The following is a 24,407-nucleotide window of genomic DNA, read 5'->3' on the forward strand; positions in this document are numbered from 1 at the left end:
ATTTTAACAATACGATAATTCTGTTAGCTTCTTCCGAATGAATAATCTATGCTGCACAAAGTATTCTAAGAATCGTAACATATCGCATTCATTCAAATCAGTTCTACAACTGCAATGATTGCAGTTCCGTATCTTCTAAGAAATACGATGATTTTCCCACGATAAGCTGTCATGAACTTGCACATTTGCAGATAACCTGTATATTTATATGAACTTTACACAGACATCAGAGTTACTGATTATAAAAATATTTATAACAAATTAATTACCTAATAAAATTCATTTATAAATTTCAACAAACAATCTCGTAATAAAAATAGATGTCGCTTACATTGAAAATGTACATTGTAAGCTCAATTCTTAAAAATTGAATGAATTTCAAAAAAACTGATGATATTTAAATTTTGCATCTAAAAATCATAAATGCACAGAGAGAATTTTCTCTTAGAATTTACCCTGAAAATCATGTGGTAATCGTGAAACAATATGGTATGGAAAGAATTTTATGAGAATTTCTCTGATTAATTTATTACAATAAAAAATAACATCTATCACAATAAAATATAAAATGTTTGATTAATTTTACTACATAGTTTAGTAAAATTAATCAAACATATTTTATATTTTATTGTGATAAATATTAATCAGAGAAATTCTCATAAAATTCTTTCCATACCATATTGTCCCACGATTACCACGATTTTCAGGGTAAATTCTAAGAGAAAATTCTCTCTCTGTGTATAATTATTAAATAAAAAAACTGATTTTATAAAATAGAAAAATTATTTCTCTGTAAAAAAATATTAATGTTATGTCTCTACATTTATTCACATAACAAAAATTCTTTCTATAAAAATCTATCTTTTTCGTGGGAGAATATCATATTCAAAACACTCAGGCACCATTGAAACGATATACTACACTGGACATGCGTATACTCTAGTATACTCACGCACGACTTTTCGTTCTAGAAATAGAAGTGAATGAGAGCGTTGAGCAAGTGTTTGTTGTGTGAAAGACTTGAGTACATAGCAGTGTCAATCCCGCGGATAATCTGGAAGCAGTGACGTCCTGTTTACTCTGTTTGGTAGTCTCTAGCGTGGCAAACGAGTGCCCGGAAATAATATCGTCGTCAGATTCGTCGTGTTTATTTTCAGCGTCTTTAATTGGATAGGGCCTCCGCGACCCGGTACTCGTAAATTATTCGAGTTCCTAATTAGACCGTCACCGCGCATTCGGCCACGAAAGTATTCTCTGCCACGAGAAACGGCGCTCTCTTTGACGTTTATTTTATCGCAGATTCCGATTATTCAAATTTTTAATTGAACGAAAAACATTCACAAATATATTGCTTTTCGACAAACAGATACTTCTCTTAAAATCTTAAGTAATTATTGAACTTTTTTTCTGCGATATATGTATATATTTGCTTCGTCAATTTCAGATATCATTTAATTGACAACTACAAGATGAGATAATTTTAAAACAGCTTGGAACATTAATCTGCGAATTCTTCGCTGTCAGAAAATATTTGATTATTTTCAATATAATGAATGAATATTTTCAAAAAGACACAGCATACATAAATGCATAACACTGTGATTCAAACTTTAAACATTTATTTAAATACTCACGATCTCTTGGATGTTTTATTCTTTTAATTACTAGATTTAATTAAATTGTATCATCTTCACACAATTACAATTTTACTTGTCATTTTATTCGTAACATTGTGGTGACACAAGAGAGTGATCTTATATATTTTTTATCAATCTTTTTTTTTATTTTCGTGAAAGTTGATTGCCTGGATGCAATTGAGATAAAATAGATAGAGAATTCGTACTTAAACTTTAAGTAGCAGTTAAATTGGTCTACTTTATGCGTCTCCTAAGCTTAGTAACGTAGCCATTCTATCGAGGATACCGAGATAAAGCGGCACGAGATTCGTAACAAAGCGGATCCATGGCGAGATTTAAGAGAGGATTCGAGCTTATAGTAGTTAAACCTGAAGAGTGGGAAGAGCGGGAGGTCATAACGAATTAAATGGCGCAGTGCGTTTTACGCTTACGCATAGCCGTTCATTCATGCCTTCCCCGCGCGTACTCTTTGCAAACAATGGGCCGTAAATGTGGCTTCAATTACGTTGCAATTAAGGCGATGCGTGATTTACGCCGTGGAAGCGATACGGTGTTACATAGGACGTAAATATCGTAACACGTGTAACTTTACGGAAGCGCAACTCGTGCGACCTAAAATTTCAATGACTCTGTCGGCGAGGAATTTTTGATAAGCTGAATACTCTGATGAATAATTCTTTTTGTGAAGAATTAGAGAAAGAGAGAGAGAGAAAATGAGAAATGATAATAATTTATTGAAGATATAAATCATGCACTTATTTTTTTTCGAGATATGCAAAAATTTAAATAAAATAATTCTTATGTGATAAATGATTTATGCTTATTTTTTGTAAAAATTTAAATTTTGACGTTTCTTGACTATTTCTCTATCTTTAATATTTGATATCCCAAAGTACAGAGAAAAATATACGGATTTGTAAATTTTTTTCTTAAAATAATACTGGTATATGACTGTATATCATCTCGCGAAACACATTGCTTGCTTCGCATTTTTTTTTTTTAATTTCGTATTTATTAATAGACTAAAATTATGCTGACTTTATATATAATATATATATATCGTCGAGCACTACGATAAGAAGATTGAGTAACTCAACTTCGATGTTCGAAGGTTCTTACGTTATCTAATTTCCTGACGGAAGTCGTGTTTTTCCAGACGAACATAGCACATTTCGTGTCTCGAGGTCACAAGTCGATATACGATAAAGCATATATCGCGTATATATAGATATCAATCAAAATTTAATTAAAAAATTTCTTTCTATCTCTGTCAAGTATATTTTTATTCATATATGGCTATTTATCTAACACAAGTTTTCCGAGATCTTTCCATGGAGCGTTTTTCTGTTACGTCAACTTTTTTAAGCTATGTTCTCATCCTTTTTATGAGAGAGTGGCCCTGAATATAACAATGTAGAAAAGAATATCCTTCTGTACCTTCTTTCTTAAGTCTCTCTCTCGCAACGACAACAGAGGAGGAAAAAATCTGCGAATAATAAAACGAAGGTCTCTCGAAAAAAAGATGTCTATTGTCTTCTTTCAGACGCTGAGGATGATGAAAGAAAATTGCAGACTTTCGTTGACTTAGCATTTTGCAGCATAAATTTTACATTTTTAAAAACGAGAATTTAATTGATTTATTATTAAATCACATGTCAAAAATGTATCGCAATGACAGATATAATCGCGTGTTGTAAAATAGAGTCGAAAGTCCGCGATAAAACGTATAAATTGTTAAAGATATATTTTTTTTATAATTTTTAGAATTTCTATAAGAAAAACAACAAACATTTTTTGTTTATGTATAATCTGAATTATTTATTTGCTATGAATTATTTGTTAATAATCTATGTCTCAATGTTTTCCTTATATTTTTTTTAAACATATTTAGAAGTTACTTACGAGTGCATTATATTATTATTGTGTTCGCTAATGGAAGTAAATATGAACGAGTAAGAAGCAATTAAGATGTACGTTCTTTCATTTTTGTCTCGAGAAAAAAAAGTTTTTACGTTGCACTTCGTTGTCTTCGCTTCTCTTTCTCGGGATCCAACGAAACCATAGAAACATCTGCCTCTTCCAAGAAGGTGGTCTTGAAATAATGCCGCATGGAAACGCGTTTTGTACATACAAAGTTGCTGGTTTCTCCTAGAGAGCGAATACATGTTTTTCTTCAGTTCCGTGTGAAAAATGCGACCATATATTTTTCCCTCGTTTCTTTCACTTCAAGCGACAAATCTTGATCAGCTGAGATCAGCTGAGATTTTCACGACGGACTCTCGAAATTTATGTGAAAAATGCTCTTGTTTCTCTAACTCGACACCAAAAGTGCCTGAAAAAAAAATTCATCACAATGTAAAACAAACTCTTTGTCCTCCTTTCTTCATTCCTTTGCTTCTTTTCTTCCTTCTTTCTTTCTTCCTTCCGTCCCAGTTTTCTAGTTAATAACTTCTTATCGCAAGAGGAAATTGATAGAGAAATTTAATCAAAATCACCAGAGTACATCCGTCCGCGAAGCAGCTACTAGTGTTGTTTGACATTATATTTGTTATTAATATGACACGTCAAAAATGCTTTAACGAGATTATTATTTGATTAAACAATGTACGTAAAAATTCATTATTTCTCACAAAATATTAAGGAATATATTGAATCAATGATATTGTATCGAATTATCCTCGAATTTTCTCACAACTAGTATATTTAATAACGACCATATGTTGCTAAGAAAAAGGGAGCGAATGACGAAGTGATAACAGCGAGTGGTTTATTATTTCCTCTGGATGTAAAGAGAGTCGCGGGTATCTTTTTCGGCATCCGGCCGAATTTAAAACCGTTTGAATTATATGTATATATATGACACGAATCTCCCCTATCGCGCATATAACTTCGTATCTCTTCGTACAACGAGAAGATGTATCTCCAACTTCCTCTTTTCTTTCGCATCGCCAGGGTTTTCATCGGATAATACGGATGTCACAAAATTTATTATCTCCTTATCAAACTCAACACATCTCGATTCACAGTTCTAATAATTCGTAATTCGTAATCCAAATGTATTTAATTATCGGTCGCACTTCCGGTGAAATGCGATCGACCAATGATTATTTATCGCTTAATTCGAATGGAAAATAAAGGGGCAAGGACCCCGGGTGGGTTGTAGGGCTTCTCTCTTGCATTAACAAGATGTTCTGGAAAGCCGGCATGAGCGGGCTATTATATGAACGCAGGTGTCGGTGCAGATGTCGCGTAGCAGACGGCTCTGCCACGATCGCGCGTCGCTTTGCGGTACCGTCTCGAAATTTTAATAAAACGTTCGCGGAGAGCAAAGAGAGAAAGACAGAGAGAAGTCGTATTTATTTGCCTTGTACTCGGGTATCGCAAAAGTATCGTGTACAAATACGCACATGCGAAACGCATATACGATTCCGAGACGCCGTGCATCTCCGCACAGATCTCGATATGAATCTATCGGATATATTTCATACATCCAAATCAGACGTATCGTAAGGCTCGGAAGTTCATACGGAAGTTTCTCGGTTATTTTCTTTTATTTGTGATAAATAAATTTTTTTTATCTGTATTGCTGAAAAATAAATTAAGCTCCTCGAGAGACTCGTTAATAAAAGATATGCGTGATTGCAAAACTATCCCTGGTTGAATTGAAATTTATTTAAATTTTTTAGAGAAAAACAATGTTTATATTTATTCGCCATAATGAAAAAATCATTAAATTCCTCGGAATTATGCTAGTTTCTGAATACTTAAAAAATACATCAAAAAAGTATATCATATATTAAGAAAAGAAAGTGATACTTATTTATGTTTATTTTCATTATTTCTTTCAGTCTTATAAATATAATTTTGAAAATATTTACGGACGCGTTGAATGTTATATTTATCTATCTTTGTCATTTTAATATACTAACAATAAATATACTAGTATATTAAAGGAATTAAGTGTATACTAACTACTGTGATAAGTATACTATTCCTGGAAACGTATTAGCAAATTATTTGGAAATTTTGCACTACATGCCATGAATATTTTCAGTAATAAAAATAGGATAAAAAGAAACAATTTATATTTTTTCAGTTTAATTACTTCTGTGTCGATACTAATAAGAAAATTTATTATTGTTTCAGGTAGAAGTCGAGATGTTGTGATGGCTGGTAGATCACGACGTTCGAGCACAGAGCTCGAACCAGATCTATCGACGCCAACGGCTCCGAAAAAATCCAAACAATCCGAAACGTCATCCGAGAAATCGTCCACGGAACCCTTAACGGAGGTACAGAGTACCGAGACACCGTCCACGAGCGAGATATCTTTACAGGCGGAAGTTGTGCTCGTTCAGGAAAGGGAAGAGGAGGAAAAACAAACGGGACCATCCGAGCAATCGGTTTCGATCCATGAAACATCGATCGAGCAAACGGATCCAAAGATCTTCGAACGAGAGAAGGACGTCGCGGCGACGTCGACCGAAGCGATCCCGGGTACTTCGAAGGAGGAACAGCTCGGCACCCTGAAATCCATTGTAATGAAGTACAGCGAGCAGAGCGAGCTCTCTGGTCTTTCCGAAAGTAGACCAAAATGCGAGACGACCGTGCAGAGCTTTACGTTGCGCGAACATGCATCGTACGAAGATCTATCTGTTATCGGGAACGGTGCGTATGGCACGGTGTACAAGGCAAAGGACAAGTCCAGCGGTCAAATTGTAGCGCTTAAGAAAGTTCGAGTACCTTTGACAGACGATGGTTTACCTATGTCCACCCTGAGAGAGATCGCTGCTCTAAAGTCGCTCGAACGATACGAACATCCAAATATTGTGAGTATTAGTTATAATATAAATTTCTGTTAATGTATGCAACATCAAAATGTCAATTATATATATACATATATATATATAAAAATAATATTTTTTCAATATATTTACGGAAATGCACTAATGTTCGCTCTCCTTTATTCAGGTCAGATTACTTGATGTCTGTCAAGGAGATTATCTTCACTTACCATCGGGTGATGGCGAACAATCCGAGAGGCTAGATCGTGGTCTCACCCTCTGGTTGGTGTTCGAACACGTGGAAAGAGATCTCGCTTCCTACATAGCCAATTTTCGAGATAGCTCTCCACGATCGGGCATCCCGCCGTATCTCGTGAGACAAATGTCGAAAGAAATACTGTGTGGAGTGGAGTTCCTACATAGCCATAGAATAATACACAGAGATTTGAAACCGCAAAATCTTTTGGTAACGCGGGAAGGAAGAATCAAAATCGCGGATTTTGGTTTAGCCAAGACCTATGACTTTGAGATGAGATTAACTTCCGTGGTACGTGAGAAAAAAAATTATACAAAAAAAACTATTCATCATAATCTTTTTTTTTATTAAATCTTCAATATTAAATCTGTAAGGATCTATGTATCAGTATTAAAACAATTGATATTTTTTTTAGACTGCAAGTTAGTTGTATCTCTCGCCTGTAGAACATTGATAAAGCTTCGTGTTATTCTATTATAGGTTGTGACTCAATGGTATCGAGCAACAGAAGTACTTTTAGGATGTTCCTACGCTACCCCTGTAGATATATGGTCTGTCGGATGTATATTGGCAGAACTTTGCAAATTGGAACCATTATTCCCAGGTACTAGCGAAGGTGATCAACTCGACAGGATTTTCCAGTGAGTTGAAATACGATTCTCTCTTGTTATTTTTTTAAAAATTATATTTTCTAATTTTCCTCTGTTATTTATTTTTCTTTCCCATACTAGAGTTTTAGGCACACCGTCGCAGCAAGCATGGCCAGAGAATGTATCGCTCAGTTGGACAGCTTTCCCATACAGACAACCTAAACCTCTTGGTGCAATAATACCAGATCTCAATGAACATGGATTAGACTTAATAAGAAGTATGCTCATGTTTGATCCTCATAGTCGTATAACCGCAGCACAAGCAGTAAGACACCAATACTTTTCTGAAGAAGATATGCAATGACTGTTCCGTAAGTTATCTAGATTTACTAGTAAACTCAGACTGATGTAACTGTATTCAGGAATAGAAACATTTCTAACATACGTAAGTACGCTATAATAGTATATAAGATTATTAATAATAGTTGGTTTTTAAACATCTAATATGAGTATTAAGAATCACACTTGTGTGTTACAATATTACAAATTCAATTAACAATTAAAATTAACTGTTTAATAGTTAAATTTCAATCTGTTGTATTAAATAGTCGATAATAGTCATTATGTACCCCTTATATTTTATTTTTATATAGTTAATCCCCCTGTAGTGAAGTTATTTAGAGTAAACATAATAACACGTAATAATTTTGCAAAACAACCCATGATATTTAAGTAATATATATATATATATATATATATATATATATATATATATAATTTAAGGGGTTTCTCTATAGGTGTACCTTAATAATATAGAATGTGAGAATGAGACAATTATTATTTTTGATATGTTATTTATTTACATAATGACATCTTAATATTTCAGTCAATAACATCTTTTTAAAGATGTTAAGAATTATACTTCTTATTAACTTCTTTTATATTTCACATTATTGTGTTTAACAATTTAGTTTAGTTGTATACATATGACATTAATTGGATAGTTAATTGGAAGTTAAGTAAAATGCGTATAACTGTAAGAAAATCTATTAATAGTATGAAAGCGAATGTATGTATACCGCGAATATCTAATTTAACTTTAGTTCAACTATATAAAATTGACATAAAATTAAGGTAACAAATATGTGTATGTATATTTTTCGCAAGTAGAAATATTTTTCTAAGACTGGGACTTTAATATAACCCATTAGAGACATGTGAAAGATTTAGGATCTTCCAGAGAAAACCAGAAAGCGCACTGCCATATCTTGTATGTACCATGAGCCATTATACAATCATAAATATCATATTTTTCATTAATGTATAATATTGACGACATGTATAGAGCAATAAGTGACAATATTTATGTCAGTTCATTTAACGTGCATTATTGCGTATTAGGATGATACAAAACTAGATACATAAATATATTGTTAAGAAGACTGTATCATAAAATAAAAGTTTTATAGTTTTATATGCAGAAATCTGTCAAGTTTCAATAATTACATATATATATATATATATCACCTTCAATATATTCGTTAGAGAACTAATAATTGTTTTAAACACTTTTACAATCATAGAGTTGAATAAGCATTTGAATTTACCGAGAAGAAAGCATTAATTAACTTTTAAATTTCTCAAACAATTTTCGATGTATAACTCAAAATTCGCGCGCTTAAAGCACGTTCCACTTGACGCACTTGTTCGCATCGCACGTGGCATCATTTTATCCTTGTTGTTAATCGAAAATAAAACAAAGACAGATGTTGCGAACTGCAAGTGGAACCCATGCTTAGAATTTCATGTCAGTTGTGACTATACATTGATGTGAATAAAATCTCTATATTTTGCGACTGTAAATAGGAAGATAAAAATATAATAATACAGTGGAACATATAACGTGATATTGATAATACACTTACATATTATTAATTACTGTGACAACGTGTTGTTGATCCTCGACATGAAATTATTATCGAACTTTGCCATAAGTGCGTACAGACATTTAGGTTATCTCCGACCTAACTGCTCTGTCAGTTGGAGAAAAATGGCGACCGAGGTGGAGAAGGCGCAATCAGCTGTGCCGGAAAGCGACACGATATTTGGAAAAATACTGCGCAAAGAAATCCCATGCAACTTTATTTACGAGGATAACCAGGTGAATTGTGACGTGATATAAAAATTTCCAAAGTTACATGTCGTTTCGTTGAGTTTTGCCACACGAATCCAGTGCCGTAACTAGGCAGGGGCACAGGCCCAGGGCCCAGAACAAAGAGGGGGCCTTGAAATGAAACTGAACAAAAAAATTGTTCAAATATAATATTTTCAAATTTTTAATTTTAAATTGGAGAAGAACGATTATCCAATTTTTCCATAATTTCGATTGAATATAATATTGTTAAAGATATTAATTATGATGATATAATCAATTAATTTGCTGCAATGAAAGCCAGAAAAGTGCAATTAAAATAATTATTTTTATTTATAAATATGAAATAAATATGAATGATCTTATATATATCTTATCTTATTTCTTGTGTACACAAAAATTATTTATAAACAATTGTTACATCGTTTTCGTTTTATTGTTATTTTTCCCCCAAAATAATTAAGCGATTGAAAAATAAAACCTTGCCCAGGGCACATAAAGAGCTAGTTACGGCACTGCACGAATCGGTTTACCGGCTTTCTACACGTTGTTTCCAATACATTATTGAATATCTAATATTATTTTTAATATAACTTTTTCTATGTAGATTATTATACTGAAAATATAGTGCACTAAGCAATGTAAATTTTTAAATATTTTTAAATATTTAAATATATATTTCAAACTATATTTTAGAATTCAGAAAGATACATTCTATCCACTCTGAGAGTTATTGCGTTGCATGGTATTTAAATTTGCTATTACCGCGAGTACTTGCAATATCAACCACATTTATATAACCACATTGTTTTTTGCCGAGTTGTCATAGTAAACATGTTGACTTCAATTACTTTAAACCTAAAAGAATTACAGATTAATATTAATATAGAATGTATAAAATATTTCTCATTATTAGAAATAACTCGATATACTTATAATTTTCTTAGAGAAAGATTTGTAAATAAAAATAAATTTTGGATAAATTAAGACATTTTTATATCAAATATAAATGAAATATTAATATATACAAAGATATAATTGAAATATATTTGCATTTTACAGTGCGTTGCATTTGATGATTTAAATCCTCAAGCACCTGTGCACTTTTTGGTGATTCCACGGAAACCAATTCCGCAGCTTTCCAAAGCTCAAGATGAAGACGAACCTTTACTTGGCCACTTGATGAATATTGCTCATAAAGTTGCAAAGCAGAAAGGCTTAACAAATGGATTTCGTTTGGTTATCAATGATGGAAAACATGGTGCACAGTCTGTGTATCATCTGCATTTGCATATTCTTGGTGGTCGACAATTGCAATGGCCACCTGGCTAATGTGCCCATATGCTCAAATATACAAACACCACTTTTGTTATGAAATATAAAGTAGTGTAACCAGTAGTAAGGTTAAGGGTATGTGATTTTGTCAAAATTGTTCTATCTTAAATAATACCTGAAATGTATGCTTGAAAAATACTACATAAAAATATACACTATGATTAATAATGTTATGTTTGTATATTATAATTGTGAATGATTAACAATACAATTATTAATGAGTTTATCACAATGTTTTTATTATATACTATAGATACACATAGAAAATATTTTATAAAAATAGTACCTTTGTTTTATGAATAGCTTTATAATAACTAAAATATTGAAGCTTTATATTCTGTTAATTATCTTTTTGAATATTGCACTAATCATCTTTTTTCTCATATACTTTGTATACAAATTTTATTCCATTTTCTTCTTGGATATCTTGTGGCACAGTTGGATCTCTGAAATTAGATATCATAAAGCAGAGCAGCATTGATATGAAATATCAAACGCAATATAAAGAAATATTAATGCTTACTTTATCAGTACAAAGTCATTTGGAATAGGGGGGAAGAATGTATCGCATTCAAATTCTTTCTTTATACGTGTCAAATACAATCGTCCAAAATATGGAGATTCCATGGCATTCTATATGGACATAAGAATCATTATCTAATTTAAATCTAGACTATCAATATTTATATGTACCTTGTGTTATTAAATCTGTTTTTTTTTTTTTAGCCAAATTTTCTGTACTTTCTTTCACTTCTCTTTCCTCGTTTCTAAGTGAGTGAATATATACTTGTTTTATTTTAAATGTAGAAAGTACGATGTGTAAAGAAAAAAACAGATTTATGTTTTGAAAATGTCACATCTGTGACATTAATTTAGCTATGTTACTACAGAAATTTATACAAAGTACCTTGTACACGCTACTTCCTCCTATTACCCACACTCTTTCTATTTGATTCTGCATTTCCGTAATCACTTTGATAGCATGTGGTATACTTTTACATGTTATTGCCTTATCTCCATAATCCCTAAAATTGACATAATTTTATTCCAAAAAAATTAAATTTGTTATTTCATGAATAATTTCACCCATAATTACAGTGATTGTGACGTTAACACCATATTTATGCGGTCCTGTAAAGGTTTATACTTTTCAGGGATACAATCCCATGTGCGCCGGCCCATAAGTACAACATTCCTTTTATTTTTATCCTTTGTGTCAGTTGTCATACGTTTAAAGTATGCCATTTCAATCCTGTAAATTCAAGTTTATTCATAGATAAATATGTTCTTCATTCTCAATATAATGATTTCATTTGCATAAATAATTTATTAAAGATCTTACTTCAAACGCCAGGGTAAATCGCCATTTATTCCAATGCCCATATTTTCACATACTGCGGCAATTAATTCTAATTTAGGTAGCATATTGACACGTGAATAGTAAAAATGCAATGATCCTGAAAAATTACATGCACAATGATATAGACTGATATCGCGAAGCAAACTAACTAGTCAATAATGAAATATTCGAATATCTTCTCTCTCCACTATTTTATTTAGGGCCACTTCGACCAACTCTGATTAACTTTAATCGACGATTAAACTATATCTTTGTCTCTTTTTAAGAACGTATCTGAAAAAGAGACAAAGATATAGTTTAATCGTCGATTAAAGTTAGAGTTGGTCGAAGTGGCCCAAAGATAAAAAGGTGAGTCAGTTCATAAAAAAAAAAAATAAAAACTTAATTTTTTTAGTTATATTTTTATATATTATATTTTCTCCGAAAAATATAAGGGAAAAAAACTTTGCACGATGCAATTGTGGAAATACTTTTAAACTAATGGTATTATGTTTATCCAAATAATTAAATCAATGCTACCAACATTTGAATTGTTGGACAAAACAAAGAAAATATCGATTTTTATAGAAATCGAGACACGAAGCGTTGATTAACGAAAAATACAACACTTATAACACGAATTTTACTGTCGCGCGTTTAAGAAATAAATATTTAAGTTTAATTTTTAGATTAATCGCGAGACCGAAAGGCGTATTGACGTACGTATCCTATATATGCGAGAACCTAACTTTTACATACGGTTGGACGGAAAATGGCGGACGATTATACCTGCTCTTACAGAGCCTTATAGATACTCACGATACACCATCTTTTGTCCAGTTCTTTCAGATTTTCCTTTACAATTTACATGAACACATCTCGAGCCAAATATACATAAAAAATAAACTTATTCTAAACACACGAGAATTATTTTAATTGAATACAATATTTTATTTATCGAAAATAAATATTGAATAATGTGTACATTTTTCGCTGTAACTGGACAACATTAATTGCGTTGAAATTCCAAATAAAGTCGTTTGTTGTTAAAAACTGCACAAATCCACCCCGTTGTCTCATAACTATACGATCAATCTTGTTACATTTCTTCTTTCTGTAACAATTTTAGCAAATCTATATAGTCTATATACAAGGCGAAGAGAGGGAAAAAAGAGACATATCCAAGCTCAATTCACAACCTGTGGCAGCACAATCTGTACAATCGAATCGAGAAAACTCTTATCTTACCGCATAAACATTTATCAATTTTTACAAAAACGTTCACTTTCTCGTTTATATCTCAATTGTAATTTCGTTTGGAAATTTAATATTGTTGAAAGTAAGTAAAGGATTTAAATATTCATTTGTTTTCAACAAGTTTTAAAAGTAGTATTTATGACAGTATAAAATGTTACTTATATGTTGCATGTATAATTTTCAAGAGAAATATGTCTATATATGTATGTGACTTACACAATTGTTTAATTTAGTGTTAATATTAATTGCATGGTTAATGTTTCATCAAATAATTTGTTATTTAAAATCATTTACTTTCTGATTGTGTTTGCATCGGAGGTTATATTTGATTTAATTTAACAACGTTTGTTGTTATTAATATGCTGTTTTTTTTTTCTAATCAGTAATTAATTAATTGTAATATGTAATTATTTTTGTGCTTTAGAATGTCTGGTCGAGATGGAGGTAAGAAAAAGCCCTTGAAGGCACCAAAGAAGGAATCAAAAGTTTTAGACGACGAAGAGGTAGCATTCAAGCAAAAGCAAAAGGAACAACAAAAAGCATTAGCTGAAGCAGCAAAGAAAGCCAGTCAAAAGGGTCCTCTAGTAACTGGTGGTATAAAGAAATCTGGAAAGAAATGATCATGTGTCAGAATGGATGAAATATGCTATTGACTGTACGCATAAATGTCTCATGTCTTGTAACAATAATTTTAAACCGATCCATTGTTATACCGAATTTCTGCGATACTTTTTTTTACGATCCTTATATTTCGAGAAATGCTTTTAACTTGTAAATAAAAACATGTTACGTATGTATTTTTCACTCTCTTGAATTTTTTATAGAGTACGAGTTATAAATTAGTGTGTTGATGTACACGAAGGACTTGTATATTTTTATTCCTCTTTATTAACAAGCTTTACATATTTTGCATCAAATACTTTTATTCAAAATTTATTTTAATCGAATAAAGAGTATAAATCTTTAATAGCATATCGATTCTTATAATTTGCAACAGTGTACGACTGAATTATTGTTTGACATAAATTCTCGTTACTGCCTCTATTTAACATGTTTAGTACAAATATATGCTAAATTTGTTGTAATTTGTAGGGACAAATACTGTAAAGATTGAAAAAAATTATTTAAAAAAAATTTGTTTTCAGTATATGTGATTATTCGCCAGAGAGGGCTATGGATTTAAAGTTACAGCGTTGGCGACACTGGTTGCTAGTGTGCGTCACGCGGTTAGATTGTGTTTGTGTAAAAAATTGAAATACAAATTCGGCTTCGAATGATGTATAATTGAATTTCGCATTTGCACATCCGTGAAGAATCTCGTGTTATAAAAAATGTGGATGTGGAGGACATCGATTGTCACCGCATCGGATCGTATATTTCCCGGTTTAGCCTATTACGATCGGAAAAAGGAATTTTATGATATAGGTACATAGACATTTCTATCGTCAATGAGAACGGTTGCCATGAGAAACGATAATAGTAAATATTCGCGATCGATCCATTAATTAAAACTGCTACGATTAACATGCTAATCCCATATTTTCATTTGTTTGACAATTATAAAATATAATGAAAAACTTAATGTTAATACATTTTTTTTCATTTATTATACAATCAATTATCGAAAGTTTTAATGATATATATATGAAAAACTTGTAATAATTTTATTAATTTGACAATCTAATTAAAATCATAATTCTTACTGTTGGTTTTTTGCAGGAAATCAGGTACAAGCCAATTTGCCACTTCAAATGGCATTATACTTTAATGTAGGAATATTTCCATTGTGGTTTATCATAATAATTGTAAACTTGGATGCAAAAGTAAATATAATAAAATTTTCTTTAAAGAGTTACTATTTAAAAATATTTAATAATAAAGGGTTGTTATTTTTTATTTTACAGTATTATTACTTGACCGATGTATATAAAGTTATAACTATAGCGGTATTTATCGTTATATCAACATTGGAAAGTTTACGACTATACTTGGGATATCTTGGAAATTTAGCAGAAAAGGTATATTTCAATAAGACAGGTAAAGTAACGGCATAATAAATGTAAAAAATATTACTTTTACACAGATTCCAGAGCTGGCAAGCTTTTGGCTGATATCTACTCTAATACATTTTCCTTTAGAGATGTTCCTTCTTTTTGATAATAAAACTATACCTCATCTTAGCGAAACAATTGCTAATGGTGTCATGAGTTTTCTTCTTGTTACGGAAATTATAACAGCTACAATAGCTTTAAAGCAATTGGCAAATCATCATGCTAAAAGATTTTACGTTGCACAATTATATGGAATTGATAATATAGAGTATATAAATGTATATTGACTTTATTGCTTTTATAAGATTTTATATAATATTATAATATTATTGCATTTTTTTATTATGTCATAATATATAATCCATTGTGATATTTTGATTGCTGTTAAATCTGAATCAAACTAATTTTTGTATTTTATATAACTTAAAAATATATAAGTAATATATTTAGATATTTTGTATAAAATTCATAATTTCATGCATAATATATATTGCACATAAAAAAGTTTCTCCTAGCTTCATTATATTAATTTTTTAAGTGTAGTCTGTTAATTTATCTTTTTGATAATATTCTCTATGATTTAAAGAGATAATATTAAACTCTAAAATATACTTTATTATACTACAGTAGTCACTTCTAGATCATGATCAATATAAAATGTTTTTAAAGCTAGCACATTTTTCTTTAAATTTCTTAAGGACATCTCCATGTTATATAAAGTAATTTCTTCTTTATCCAATTCTCCATCTGCTAATGCTAGTAATAGTTGCGAACGAGTAGGTGTCATACGCGATAGGAGCTGTAGCAACATTTTAAGTATTTAGACGCTATATTATTATATATTTTTATTTATTTTTAATATATTACGACTTTTTTATAATCTAAACTGTTATCTAAGACACAGGAAAATTTATACTTACATTAAACAATTGTTGTGCCATCCAACCATGATATGGCTCTAGAGTCTCTTTATATGCCTCTTTTAGAAATGCAACTAAATCCTCCGTCGCTTTCCCAGCCTTGTGATCCTCCACTATCCTTTCGAAGAATAGTAAAATCATATGTAAGGCCCTAAAGCATTTAGCAACTGAATGAAAAATGTTATATGTATAGTTATAGATATGCATATTTAAAGAATTTGTATAGACATATGCAAATACCTTGTTAACCACATTAAGGCGTCAACTGCGATGAGATCTTTCTCAGTAGATTTTTCAAGCAAGATCATGTCTTGTAGAGTCGAGTTACTTTTTTTATCCATAGAATATCTGGTTGTAAGTTTCTGTAATTGAAAGATACATTTTGAAGGATCCATAGCGTAATTTAGAAGGTTCCTTACATTAATTTTTTTACACCTACATCGATATTGCCTTGCATGTCGTATCGTACAGGGGCGAACAATTTGCCAAATTTATCTGAAATAAAGATTTGTTTTTAGCGTTCGCGTCATGTTTGCAAAATTATTGGGATTTTGTTCAGTAACGATTAATCTTGGTAATTTGAGGTTAAAATAAGAAATGGATACACATACCGATTGTTCGCACAACATCACGAGCGGCTTGTAAAAATTCTTCCGTGTTTATTTTATCATCGATTATTTCGGGAACTTGCACTCGATCATCAGATTCTATCGCATTACAAGCTTCTTTTTGGATGATTGAATCGATGGATGACATGTTCTCTAACCTTAAAATGTATGCATTTGATACATGTATACGTATCTATTGGATAAAATAAAACAAAAAGAAACGCTGATATGTTATCGTAAGTTTAAAAAAAAGTTTTGTAATATATTATATAATATGTTTAGAAAAATATGTTGGATATCATTCTTATCTGACAGAATATTTGCTTATTCTTGAAAGATAATATATTCTGCATATATATATATATATATATATATATATATATATATATATATAATATTAATATAATATATATACATCAATTTTTTTCCATATATGTTATATACCGGGTGTCCCATTTTAAAGGACCCACTCAAATATCTCAGAAACACTGCGTTAAATCGAAAAATGTTTCCTACAAAAGTTGTAGGGTTTCGAGGGGGACATAACATAGTAATATTCATATGACCTTGGGCGGCGCCTCCAAGGTCAAGTGAAGGTGAGAATGAATTTTTTAAATGGAAACCCATATTTTTTATTATAACATCTTTTTCTACTAATTAATTTGAACAACTTTTATCTGAAGCATTTTTTTATTTTCCTAATATTTTTTCTTCTTTTCAAAATTCATTCTCACCTTCATTTGACCTTAGAGACGCCGCCCAAGGTCATATGAATATTACTATGTTATGTCCCCCTCGAAACCCTACAACTTTTGTAGGAAACATTTTTCGATTTAACGCAGTGTTTCTAACAATGAGATATTTGAGTGGGTCCTTTAAAATGGGACACCTGGTATATCTCTCACTTCTAATGCAAATTTTTATGGTTTATATAATTTATTATCAAAAGAATATAATTGATTAATATTTTTATAATAATATATTTTTTTTAATAACTAGAAATTTTCGAATTACTTTTGATTTTTTAATTTTACACAAGTCATTATATGATGTTTTAAATACAGTTATTATGTGAAACATTAAATAATTATATTGATCTTTATTTTCTTTTTTCTAAATTTCTAATTATTGGGTCTTTTTTATATTGTGCATGCTTATGCGTATATGATGAAAATTACAATCATGATATATATATATATATATATATATATATATATATATAACATTTGCTATAAATTATAAAATTATAATAGTGAGGGAAAATTGCGGTCTAATAATTGTTAGTCATATTTTTGGTTAATTTTATAATCCTGGTTTAAAATACATATTATAGATTCTTCTCTCGCTATAGTTTGCAAAGTCAATAGTATAATATATTGTCTTTTTAATTTTTGGTTTACTACCCTAATTTATAGTAATAATTTAGGATGCTGTACATACATGCACCGGCAGAAATGTGTCGCGTTACGTATGTGTGCGTATGACTTTCGGCTGTCATACACGTATTCGCACACATCTAACGCCGGACACCATTTCTGCCGGTGCGTGTCATATGTTTATAATAGAATACAAGTGTTTTTTTTGCCTTAGTGCGATTTTGTTACAAGTTATATAATTATATATCACTCATCTTTTTATATTCTACTCATATACGTATATATAAGTATATATAATTGCATATATATTATTCTATGAAATTTTTTCTGCAATTACACACACACACACACACACACAAGCATTTTTAATATTTTAAATATATTATTTGCCATATTTGTTAATGCATTTGTGCACGCATCGGTGTCGTCAATTAATTATTATTTTTACTAATAAAAGTTGAGATAGCAGCTCATGAAACGTTAGAAATCATCTTTACAAAATTAATTATTATAAAATAATTTCCTTTATGCATATATTCGACAATAAGTGTTGTACATGAGCAGAGAGTGTGTATATCCTATATAGTTATCAAATATTTATCCTTTAGCGACGCAATCGTACACGTTATTATAAAATTCATATCACTATACATATACCAGAGTCACACACATGCATTGCAACGAAATCTCAGTTTTACAATCGTATATATAAATATAAATCATAGAAATAAATAAATTTTATTAAATTACACAATATGAAAAAAACTTTTTCAAATCTCATATAGAAATTGCCTTATATCTTTATTTTAGCTAAAGTCGTATTTGCAATTTCAAAAGCCATAGATATATAATGGCAGTATAATATTTTTTGATTAACGATCTTGAACGAAAAACATATGTAATGTCATAATGAAATATGGACAATTCTGTATGTTTTTACTTAAATATAAAAACTAGAAATTTATTTTAACATATTGTTATATTCATAGAATAAAAAACTCAACTCTTTAAAAGAATTAAATCGTTCTGTATCTCTGTAAATATTAATTTTCAAATTTTTATTCTGATTCACAATATTGTATGTATATTATATAATTATAGACATATATCTAAAAATATTTCAATTTATCTATATCTCGATTTATCTATGTAGATTTTCCAACAAATACATAATTAATATGTAAAGGATATCAATACAGAGAAATTATTTGTGTTTCTCTATATATCTTTAATTAAAATGCCTAATATAAACTTTTATATGAACTGAAGAAGGAACAAAAATATTGTTAGATATAATTTACAGTACCTATGTATATTAAGCCGATATTGCTTATGGACTGTAATGACCTTCGTCGGAGACTAGAAAATAAAATTACGCATCATCGTTTCTGCTGACCTTTAAAAGGCAGTGGGAAGAGGATGTTTGAGCACATTCCCGGTAGAGTCTTCGGCAACTAGGGTAAGGGTGGTGAGGCAGTAGGGTGGAGGTGGTGGAACTAGAGCCTCCAAAGGTGGTCGCAAGCCAGGAAATTGGCGGGAACCCACAACCATTCCTCCCGAACTTTCTCTAAGTTCTATCACTCGTATTCCATATCGTGATCTCACTACGTTTCTGGTGAATAGAAAACAAAAAATAATTATACTTATTTGATTATATATTACTAGGTATATATGTATAAGTAATTTAAATTAATTGAATAATAAATAGTTAACTAATTTTATAAATAATTTTCAAGAAGAGATTAGATATGGAACAAAAATATGAATATCTTAATCGTTTAAATTCATTCTAGAAAAATAATATATTATTTTTAACAAACTCACCTTTTTCCATCGTACTCTATTTCATGATGATGTCTATTAGAAATATTGTCCATTTCGCTGTTGAACCAGCGATGATACGAGAGTAAGGCTGCGCATGACGGACCCCAGAATGTTCGATCAGGCTGCATTGGTGGTTCCGAGGCGATCAAACTTTTAGAGAGAGATCTGTTAAGCTCAGGACTAGCCGGTGCTGAAAGTCTTCCAGACAACTGCCTCGAAGTAGGCGACGGTGCAGGTCTAGATGTCTCCGAGAGCAATCTACCTCTTCGCGGACTTGATAATACAGATGCTTGCACGGTTACGGTAACGCTAAGAGGTCTGCTAAGAGCGATGGTCGTGTGTTGAGGATCCCTTCTGATAGGATTACGATTGAAGTCAATTCCAGCCGCGCCCACGAAAACCCTGTCGACGTAGTCGAATCCTCGACCCATTATCCCCTCTCGAGTATGACCGAGGTCGAAAGTGTGACCAAGCTCGTGTAGAACGGAACCTAACGTCGTCGCCAAGCAGCCTCCGTGCGTGCCACGATAATTACTGTCGTCCATCAGTTGCTCGGTATCGATGAGAGTGGCGTCTAGAAACCTCGGTAATACCTGTATTTTTACAATATATAATTATTTTATTTTTAAGATACCACTCTTTCGACAATGTTTTGTGTAAAATAAAAATAATTATTTTTATTCACAGGCAGCACGTCAACCAACCTGAGACATACGGGTAGGCCAGGTATGAAGACACGCCGAACCGAAGAGCGCTAAACCACCCCCGCCGAGGGCCGCATGACCTTGCGTTCTCGCTAAAGTATCCTCGTGCGTTCGAGGACTAGGCGCGCCGCGGTATCTCGTACACGACAGAAACGCCAGATATTTGCGATCCTTGGATGCCAAAGGGCCGGTCATTAACTCGCGCGCGATTAATTCCCAAAGCTCTCTTTGCTTCATTGCTCGTGCCTGATCCACATGAAGCATACTATGCATCACCAGGCATTCTGGACCGTCTAAATCTCTTTCTAGCTGGAAGGTTTTTCTCCCGTAACCGGCTTCCAGGAGCTTTTCGGCCGTCAGGGTCTGAAGGAGCCTGGCACCAAGTCCTATTCTCGTTGCCGCGCTTTCAGGTGATCGATCCTCATTGCGTGGACCCTGAAAACGCACATTGCATTCCGTGATCTATGATTAGAGGCTCTGTAATTTTTTGTAAGTAGCAAGGTCATAATTATTTTACAAAATTAAATAATAAAGAGAGAAGAGCGCGAAAGAGAATAATCGAGTTAATGCGTTGGTAAAATACGTAGGCAAAGTTAATGCGTAGGCAAAGTTAAGTTTAGTTGCAGTTATTCATGTAACAGGACGACGATCGATAATTGGAAAAAGTGCACGCTACGTTTCAAGCAACTGAATTATGAGTCACAATCGTTTATCTATATTATTTTTCTTAAATGTCAACAACAGTCGAAACAACATGCTTCTTGCATGCGATAAAGAAATTTCAATAATATATTGATTAAACTGATTAGCGAGACAATTGATTATATACAATATACACCATATAATCAAATCTGAAATTTCGTATAATTATGCAAAATAATTTAGAGACAAAATAATATTATATTTTACTTATTTATTTAAAAAAAAAGAGATGACTTATATAATTGATTGTTGTCTTTATAAGTACCTGAAAGTAACCATCGTGACCTGCACAGATGACGTAGACCGGAGTCACCCGTAGCCTTGTGGTTCTCGGCTCGTACACAAGCATCAATCTTCTTTTATGACCGCCTGCCTCGAGCTCTAGTTTGTTCGGACCACGTGCCAAATCCACCAGGACGCGGAATTGTCCCGCGACGATCGGCCACTCCGAAGTCACGTTTTTGTGACCCCGAACAGTAATGTAACTGCATAGCGCGGGTGCTCGACCTCTTATCAGGGCCAAGCTGTAAGTCAAGGTCTCACCGTCGACTAGATTGCATATCGTGATACCGTCCGGATTACCGTTCACCGTGAAGGTACGATGACGGCGATGATTGTCCGCCAATGTCGCGTCCGCAAGTACCTAGATATATGTGTAATGTCTTGTATTTGTATTGACTTCTCTCTTACGTAACATACGAAAGTGTCAAAGAATTGAAAATTATATTTCCCAAGGTAGATATATTTTATATATATAAAAAAATATATATATATATCTCTACTATAAAAAATAATCTTGGATTTAGTTTGCGACTCGTTTTATAAGAAAAATTAAAATTAATTTTAATATGACATTGATTTTGTAAATTTTGTAAGGAAAAGTCGGCTGCGTGCTAATTTATATAGCGTCAGTTTTGCTTTGTCAGTTTAAAATTTTTTCGATGAAAGAAGCAATTTAAGCTCTCAAGGGTAAAAGAAAATAGATCGATACTTCAATCACACTTCTCTAGCGATCGTTCTACAAATACTCAATCGCGAAAGGCATACGGTTCCATTTCCTGGTTTTAATAACTACGGATGCGAGTATTTGCGCGCAAACACGAGGAATCTTGTATATTTCACCAAGTGATCAATATCCGCATAAACCGGTATACGTTAATGATCTGTAGACCGAATATACACTGCACACAAGTGTTCTCAAAATCATAAATGTGTAATTTCACTTAGAGCTTTGCATTATTTTCTGTTATAATTCGAGAATAATTAAATGTCATTAAAAAATCAAGAAAACATGTTATGTATAAAATATGTTAGAATATTTTAATTGAAAGAATTGTGATATAGAATTTTTACACGCAATATGCTTGCTACAGTTTCAATAAAAAAAGAATTTCAAATGCGTTTCTCATCTAGTGCAACATTTTCATATATTTTTACAGATTAAACAAATACAAATATAGTAAATAAGCGATAACAAAATAATATTAATATAGATTGACTTGCTTTAAAGTGTTGCAATACAAACATATATATGTAAGAGATTACACAAATAAGGTTCTCTAGTCACGTTTCGTAAAATTATCCAATGTCTACGCATGAAATACAAATTGTGGTATAAATAATTTTGAAAAGAGATATATATTGTAATATTGTAAAAAAATTTCATAGCTCGTAAAAGATCGTTCCCGTCATGTGCTGCGATCACGCGGTAAATTGTACAACTGAAAAGATACTCCAATTACGCTCCCGTCTTTCCTGTCATTAGTTCGCGTCGCATCAAGTGCGTAGGGTTCGGAAACCGTCATTTTCACTTCGTGTTAATCTCGTTCCTTTACGATACCGCCCTGCTAGCAGGCGGTCCGGCTTTTCCCCATTTCACTAAAACGATATTTCCGTTACACGCGTTTAACCAGTCGCGAGTAAGGCAGATGACAGCAGCAGACGACGCACTGCAGCTGCGGCACGTCTGTCAGTCATAGGCGACCTCCTTCCGCGCACGACACGCGAGATCCCGCGAGCGTGACTTGAACAGGAGAAAAAATTCGAATGCATTTTGCCTTCAAAAATATATATTCCTTCCAGATTGTCAAGAATAAAAATTTCTGAATGAGAAAACGAGCGAACCATATTCGCAACTTCCGTTCCTTCAGCGAATTGTATTACCAGCCCGATACCCGATGTAACGTTATACGAGACGAAAGAGACCTCCCTGCTTACATCCCCGACTTACCATTTTGCAGGAGGCGAGTAGAGGTGGACGAACGCGTTGTCGGACAGGAGGTGCCGCGAGGACGGCTCAGGACGGCTCCAGCCGGCTCCGGACATGCGGATTGAGGGACTGTGGCGGCGGCGAGTGGCGGGTTGCGGTACTACGGCGTCGCCGCAGCGGCGCATGCAGACGCGCATTATTCGCACTCTCGCCCTCGCCGCGTCCTTGTTCGTCGCGTCGCGTCGTTCCTCGTCGTCCTCGGGTGTCCCTCGCCCTCGCCCTCGCCGAGGGTGCCCCATCTCCACCCACGTCGTTGCATATATACTGCGTCACGTCGCTCGCGCGGATACGTGCGCGAAACAGCAAAATAAAAATCCGAGGCTAACCCGCGAACCTAACCCGCGAATTATAGACTGCGAAGTTAGCCGCGAACCGAGGCACTCACCCATTTATGGCAAGAATTTATTTGTCGAATTACTCGCTCTAGCATATTATTCTTCGTTCTCCGAAGTGGAATTTCATTATAATCACATACGCATCTTGAATTACATATATAGGTAATAATATTTATATTTTTTTCCTCCATGAAATTGCTATATCTGTTAATAAAAATATCACGTTGCTATCAATACGTGCTCTGTAACCGAAATGGCTTGTAATCAC

The 24,407-nt window shown here is 32.5% G+C and overlaps 8 protein-coding genes across 20 annotated transcripts in view; 5 read left to right on the plus strand and 3 right to left on the minus strand.

Moving 5' to 3' along the window:
• The window catches only part of LOC145946593 (cyclin-dependent kinase 4), a 49,355-nt gene extending 40,614 nt beyond the window's left edge, over positions 1 to 8,741 (plus strand). For all 4 annotated transcript variants that reach the window (XM_083056301.1, XM_083056303.1, XM_083056300.1 and 1 more), the window contains 4 exons: positions 5,784 to 6,466; positions 6,609 to 6,968; positions 7,158 to 7,318; positions 7,409 to 8,741. In XM_083056301.1, the coding sequence (XP_082912427.1) occupies positions 5,804 to 6,466; positions 6,609 to 6,968; positions 7,158 to 7,318; positions 7,409 to 7,631 (1,407 nt within the window). In that variant the 5' untranslated portion in view covers positions 5,784 to 5,803 and the 3' untranslated portion in view covers positions 7,632 to 8,741. The remainder of the gene's footprint in view (positions 1 to 5,783; positions 6,467 to 6,608; positions 6,969 to 7,157; positions 7,319 to 7,408) is intronic.
• Positions 8,742 to 9,084: 343 nt separating this feature from the next.
• Hint1 (histidine triad nucleotide binding protein 1) lies at positions 9,085 to 10,980 on the plus strand. Its single transcript, XM_083056315.1, has 2 exons — positions 9,085 to 9,428; positions 10,482 to 10,980. Exons 1-2 carry the CDS (start codon positions 9,234 to 9,236, stop codon positions 10,749 to 10,751), a joined length of 465 nt encoding a protein of 154 aa, XP_082912441.1. The 5' UTR covers positions 9,085 to 9,233; the 3' UTR covers positions 10,752 to 10,980.
• Positions 10,981 to 10,997: 17 nt separating this feature from the next.
• Positions 10,998 to 13,215, minus strand: Dhfr (dihydrofolate reductase). Of its 7 annotated transcripts, none has more exons than XM_083056307.1 (6): positions 12,913 to 13,008; positions 12,097 to 12,211; positions 11,851 to 12,006; positions 11,662 to 11,779; positions 11,278 to 11,387; positions 10,998 to 11,200 (listed from the first exon to the last, which is right to left on the minus strand). In XM_083056307.1, the coding sequence occupies exons 1-6, from the start codon at positions 12,920 to 12,922 to the stop codon at positions 11,119 to 11,121; spliced, it is 591 nt and encodes a 196-aa protein (XP_082912433.1). In that variant the 5' UTR covers positions 12,923 to 13,008; the 3' UTR covers positions 10,998 to 11,118. The 7 variants fall into 7 exon arrangements, with proteins under 7 accessions (XP_082912433.1, XP_082912438.1, XP_082912434.1 ...); XM_083056312.1 differs by having other exon boundaries at positions 12,097 to 12,163; positions 12,913 to 12,937; XM_083056308.1 differs by lacking the exon at positions 12,913 to 13,008 and adding an exon at positions 13,079 to 13,215 and having other exon boundaries at positions 10,999 to 11,200.
• Positions 13,216 to 13,247: 32 nt separating this feature from the next.
• LOC145946599 (translation machinery-associated protein 7 homolog) lies at positions 13,248 to 14,147 on the plus strand. The gene is made up of 2 exons (XM_083056317.1): positions 13,248 to 13,432; positions 13,775 to 14,147. Exon 2 carries the CDS (start codon positions 13,776 to 13,778, stop codon positions 13,968 to 13,970), a length of 195 nt encoding a protein of 64 aa, XP_082912443.1. The 5' UTR covers positions 13,248 to 13,432; position 13,775; the 3' UTR covers positions 13,971 to 14,147.
• Positions 14,148 to 14,291: 144 nt separating this feature from the next.
• Positions 14,292 to 15,785, plus strand: LOC145946597 (transmembrane protein 17B). The gene is made up of 4 exons (XM_083056314.1): positions 14,292 to 14,775; positions 15,070 to 15,173; positions 15,255 to 15,368; positions 15,434 to 15,785. Exons 1-4 carry the CDS (start codon positions 14,682 to 14,684, stop codon positions 15,686 to 15,688), a joined length of 567 nt encoding a protein of 188 aa, XP_082912440.1. The 5' UTR covers positions 14,292 to 14,681; the 3' UTR covers positions 15,689 to 15,785.
• LOC145946594 (glycolipid transfer protein) lies at positions 15,732 to 17,400 on the minus strand. 2 transcript variants are annotated; one of them, XM_083056306.1, is made up of 6 exons: positions 17,345 to 17,400; positions 16,933 to 17,087; positions 16,761 to 16,816; positions 16,562 to 16,683; positions 16,322 to 16,439; positions 15,732 to 16,200 (listed from the first exon to the last, which is right to left on the minus strand). In XM_083056306.1, exons 1-6 carry the CDS (start codon positions 17,383 to 17,385, stop codon positions 16,018 to 16,020), a joined length of 675 nt encoding a protein of 224 aa, XP_082912432.1. In that variant the 5' UTR covers positions 17,386 to 17,400; the 3' UTR covers positions 15,732 to 16,017. The 2 variants fall into 2 exon arrangements, with proteins under 2 accessions (XP_082912432.1, XP_082912431.1); XM_083056305.1 differs by having other exon boundaries at positions 15,747 to 16,200; positions 16,322 to 16,472.
• An 818-nt stretch (positions 17,401 to 18,218) lies between these two features.
• Positions 18,219 to 23,889, minus strand: LOC145946577 (uncharacterized). Its single transcript, XM_083056271.1, has 5 exons — positions 23,766 to 23,889; positions 21,801 to 22,178; positions 20,834 to 21,268; positions 20,130 to 20,722; positions 18,219 to 19,917 (listed from the first exon to the last, which is right to left on the minus strand). Exons 1-5 carry the CDS (start codon positions 23,766 to 23,768, stop codon positions 19,704 to 19,706), a joined length of 1,623 nt encoding a protein of 540 aa, XP_082912397.1. The 5' UTR covers positions 23,769 to 23,889; the 3' UTR covers positions 18,219 to 19,703.
• The window catches only part of LOC145946585 (uncharacterized), a 64,661-nt gene continuing 64,126 nt past the window's right edge, over positions 23,873 to 24,407 (plus strand). For all 3 annotated transcript variants that reach the window (XM_083056292.1, XM_083056290.1, XM_083056289.1), the window contains exon 1: positions 23,873 to 24,301. The gene's annotated coding sequence lies outside the window, so the exon portion shown is untranslated. The remainder of the gene's footprint in view (positions 24,302 to 24,407) is intronic.

This window comes from Prenolepis imparis, unplaced genomic scaffold (genome assembly GCF_030444845.1).
Source record: "Prenolepis imparis isolate NDT839.2.m4 unplaced genomic scaffold, iyPreImpa1.0 SCAF_17, whole genome shotgun sequence".
Taxonomy (NCBI): Eukaryota; Metazoa; Arthropoda; class Insecta; order Hymenoptera; family Formicidae; genus Prenolepis; species Prenolepis imparis.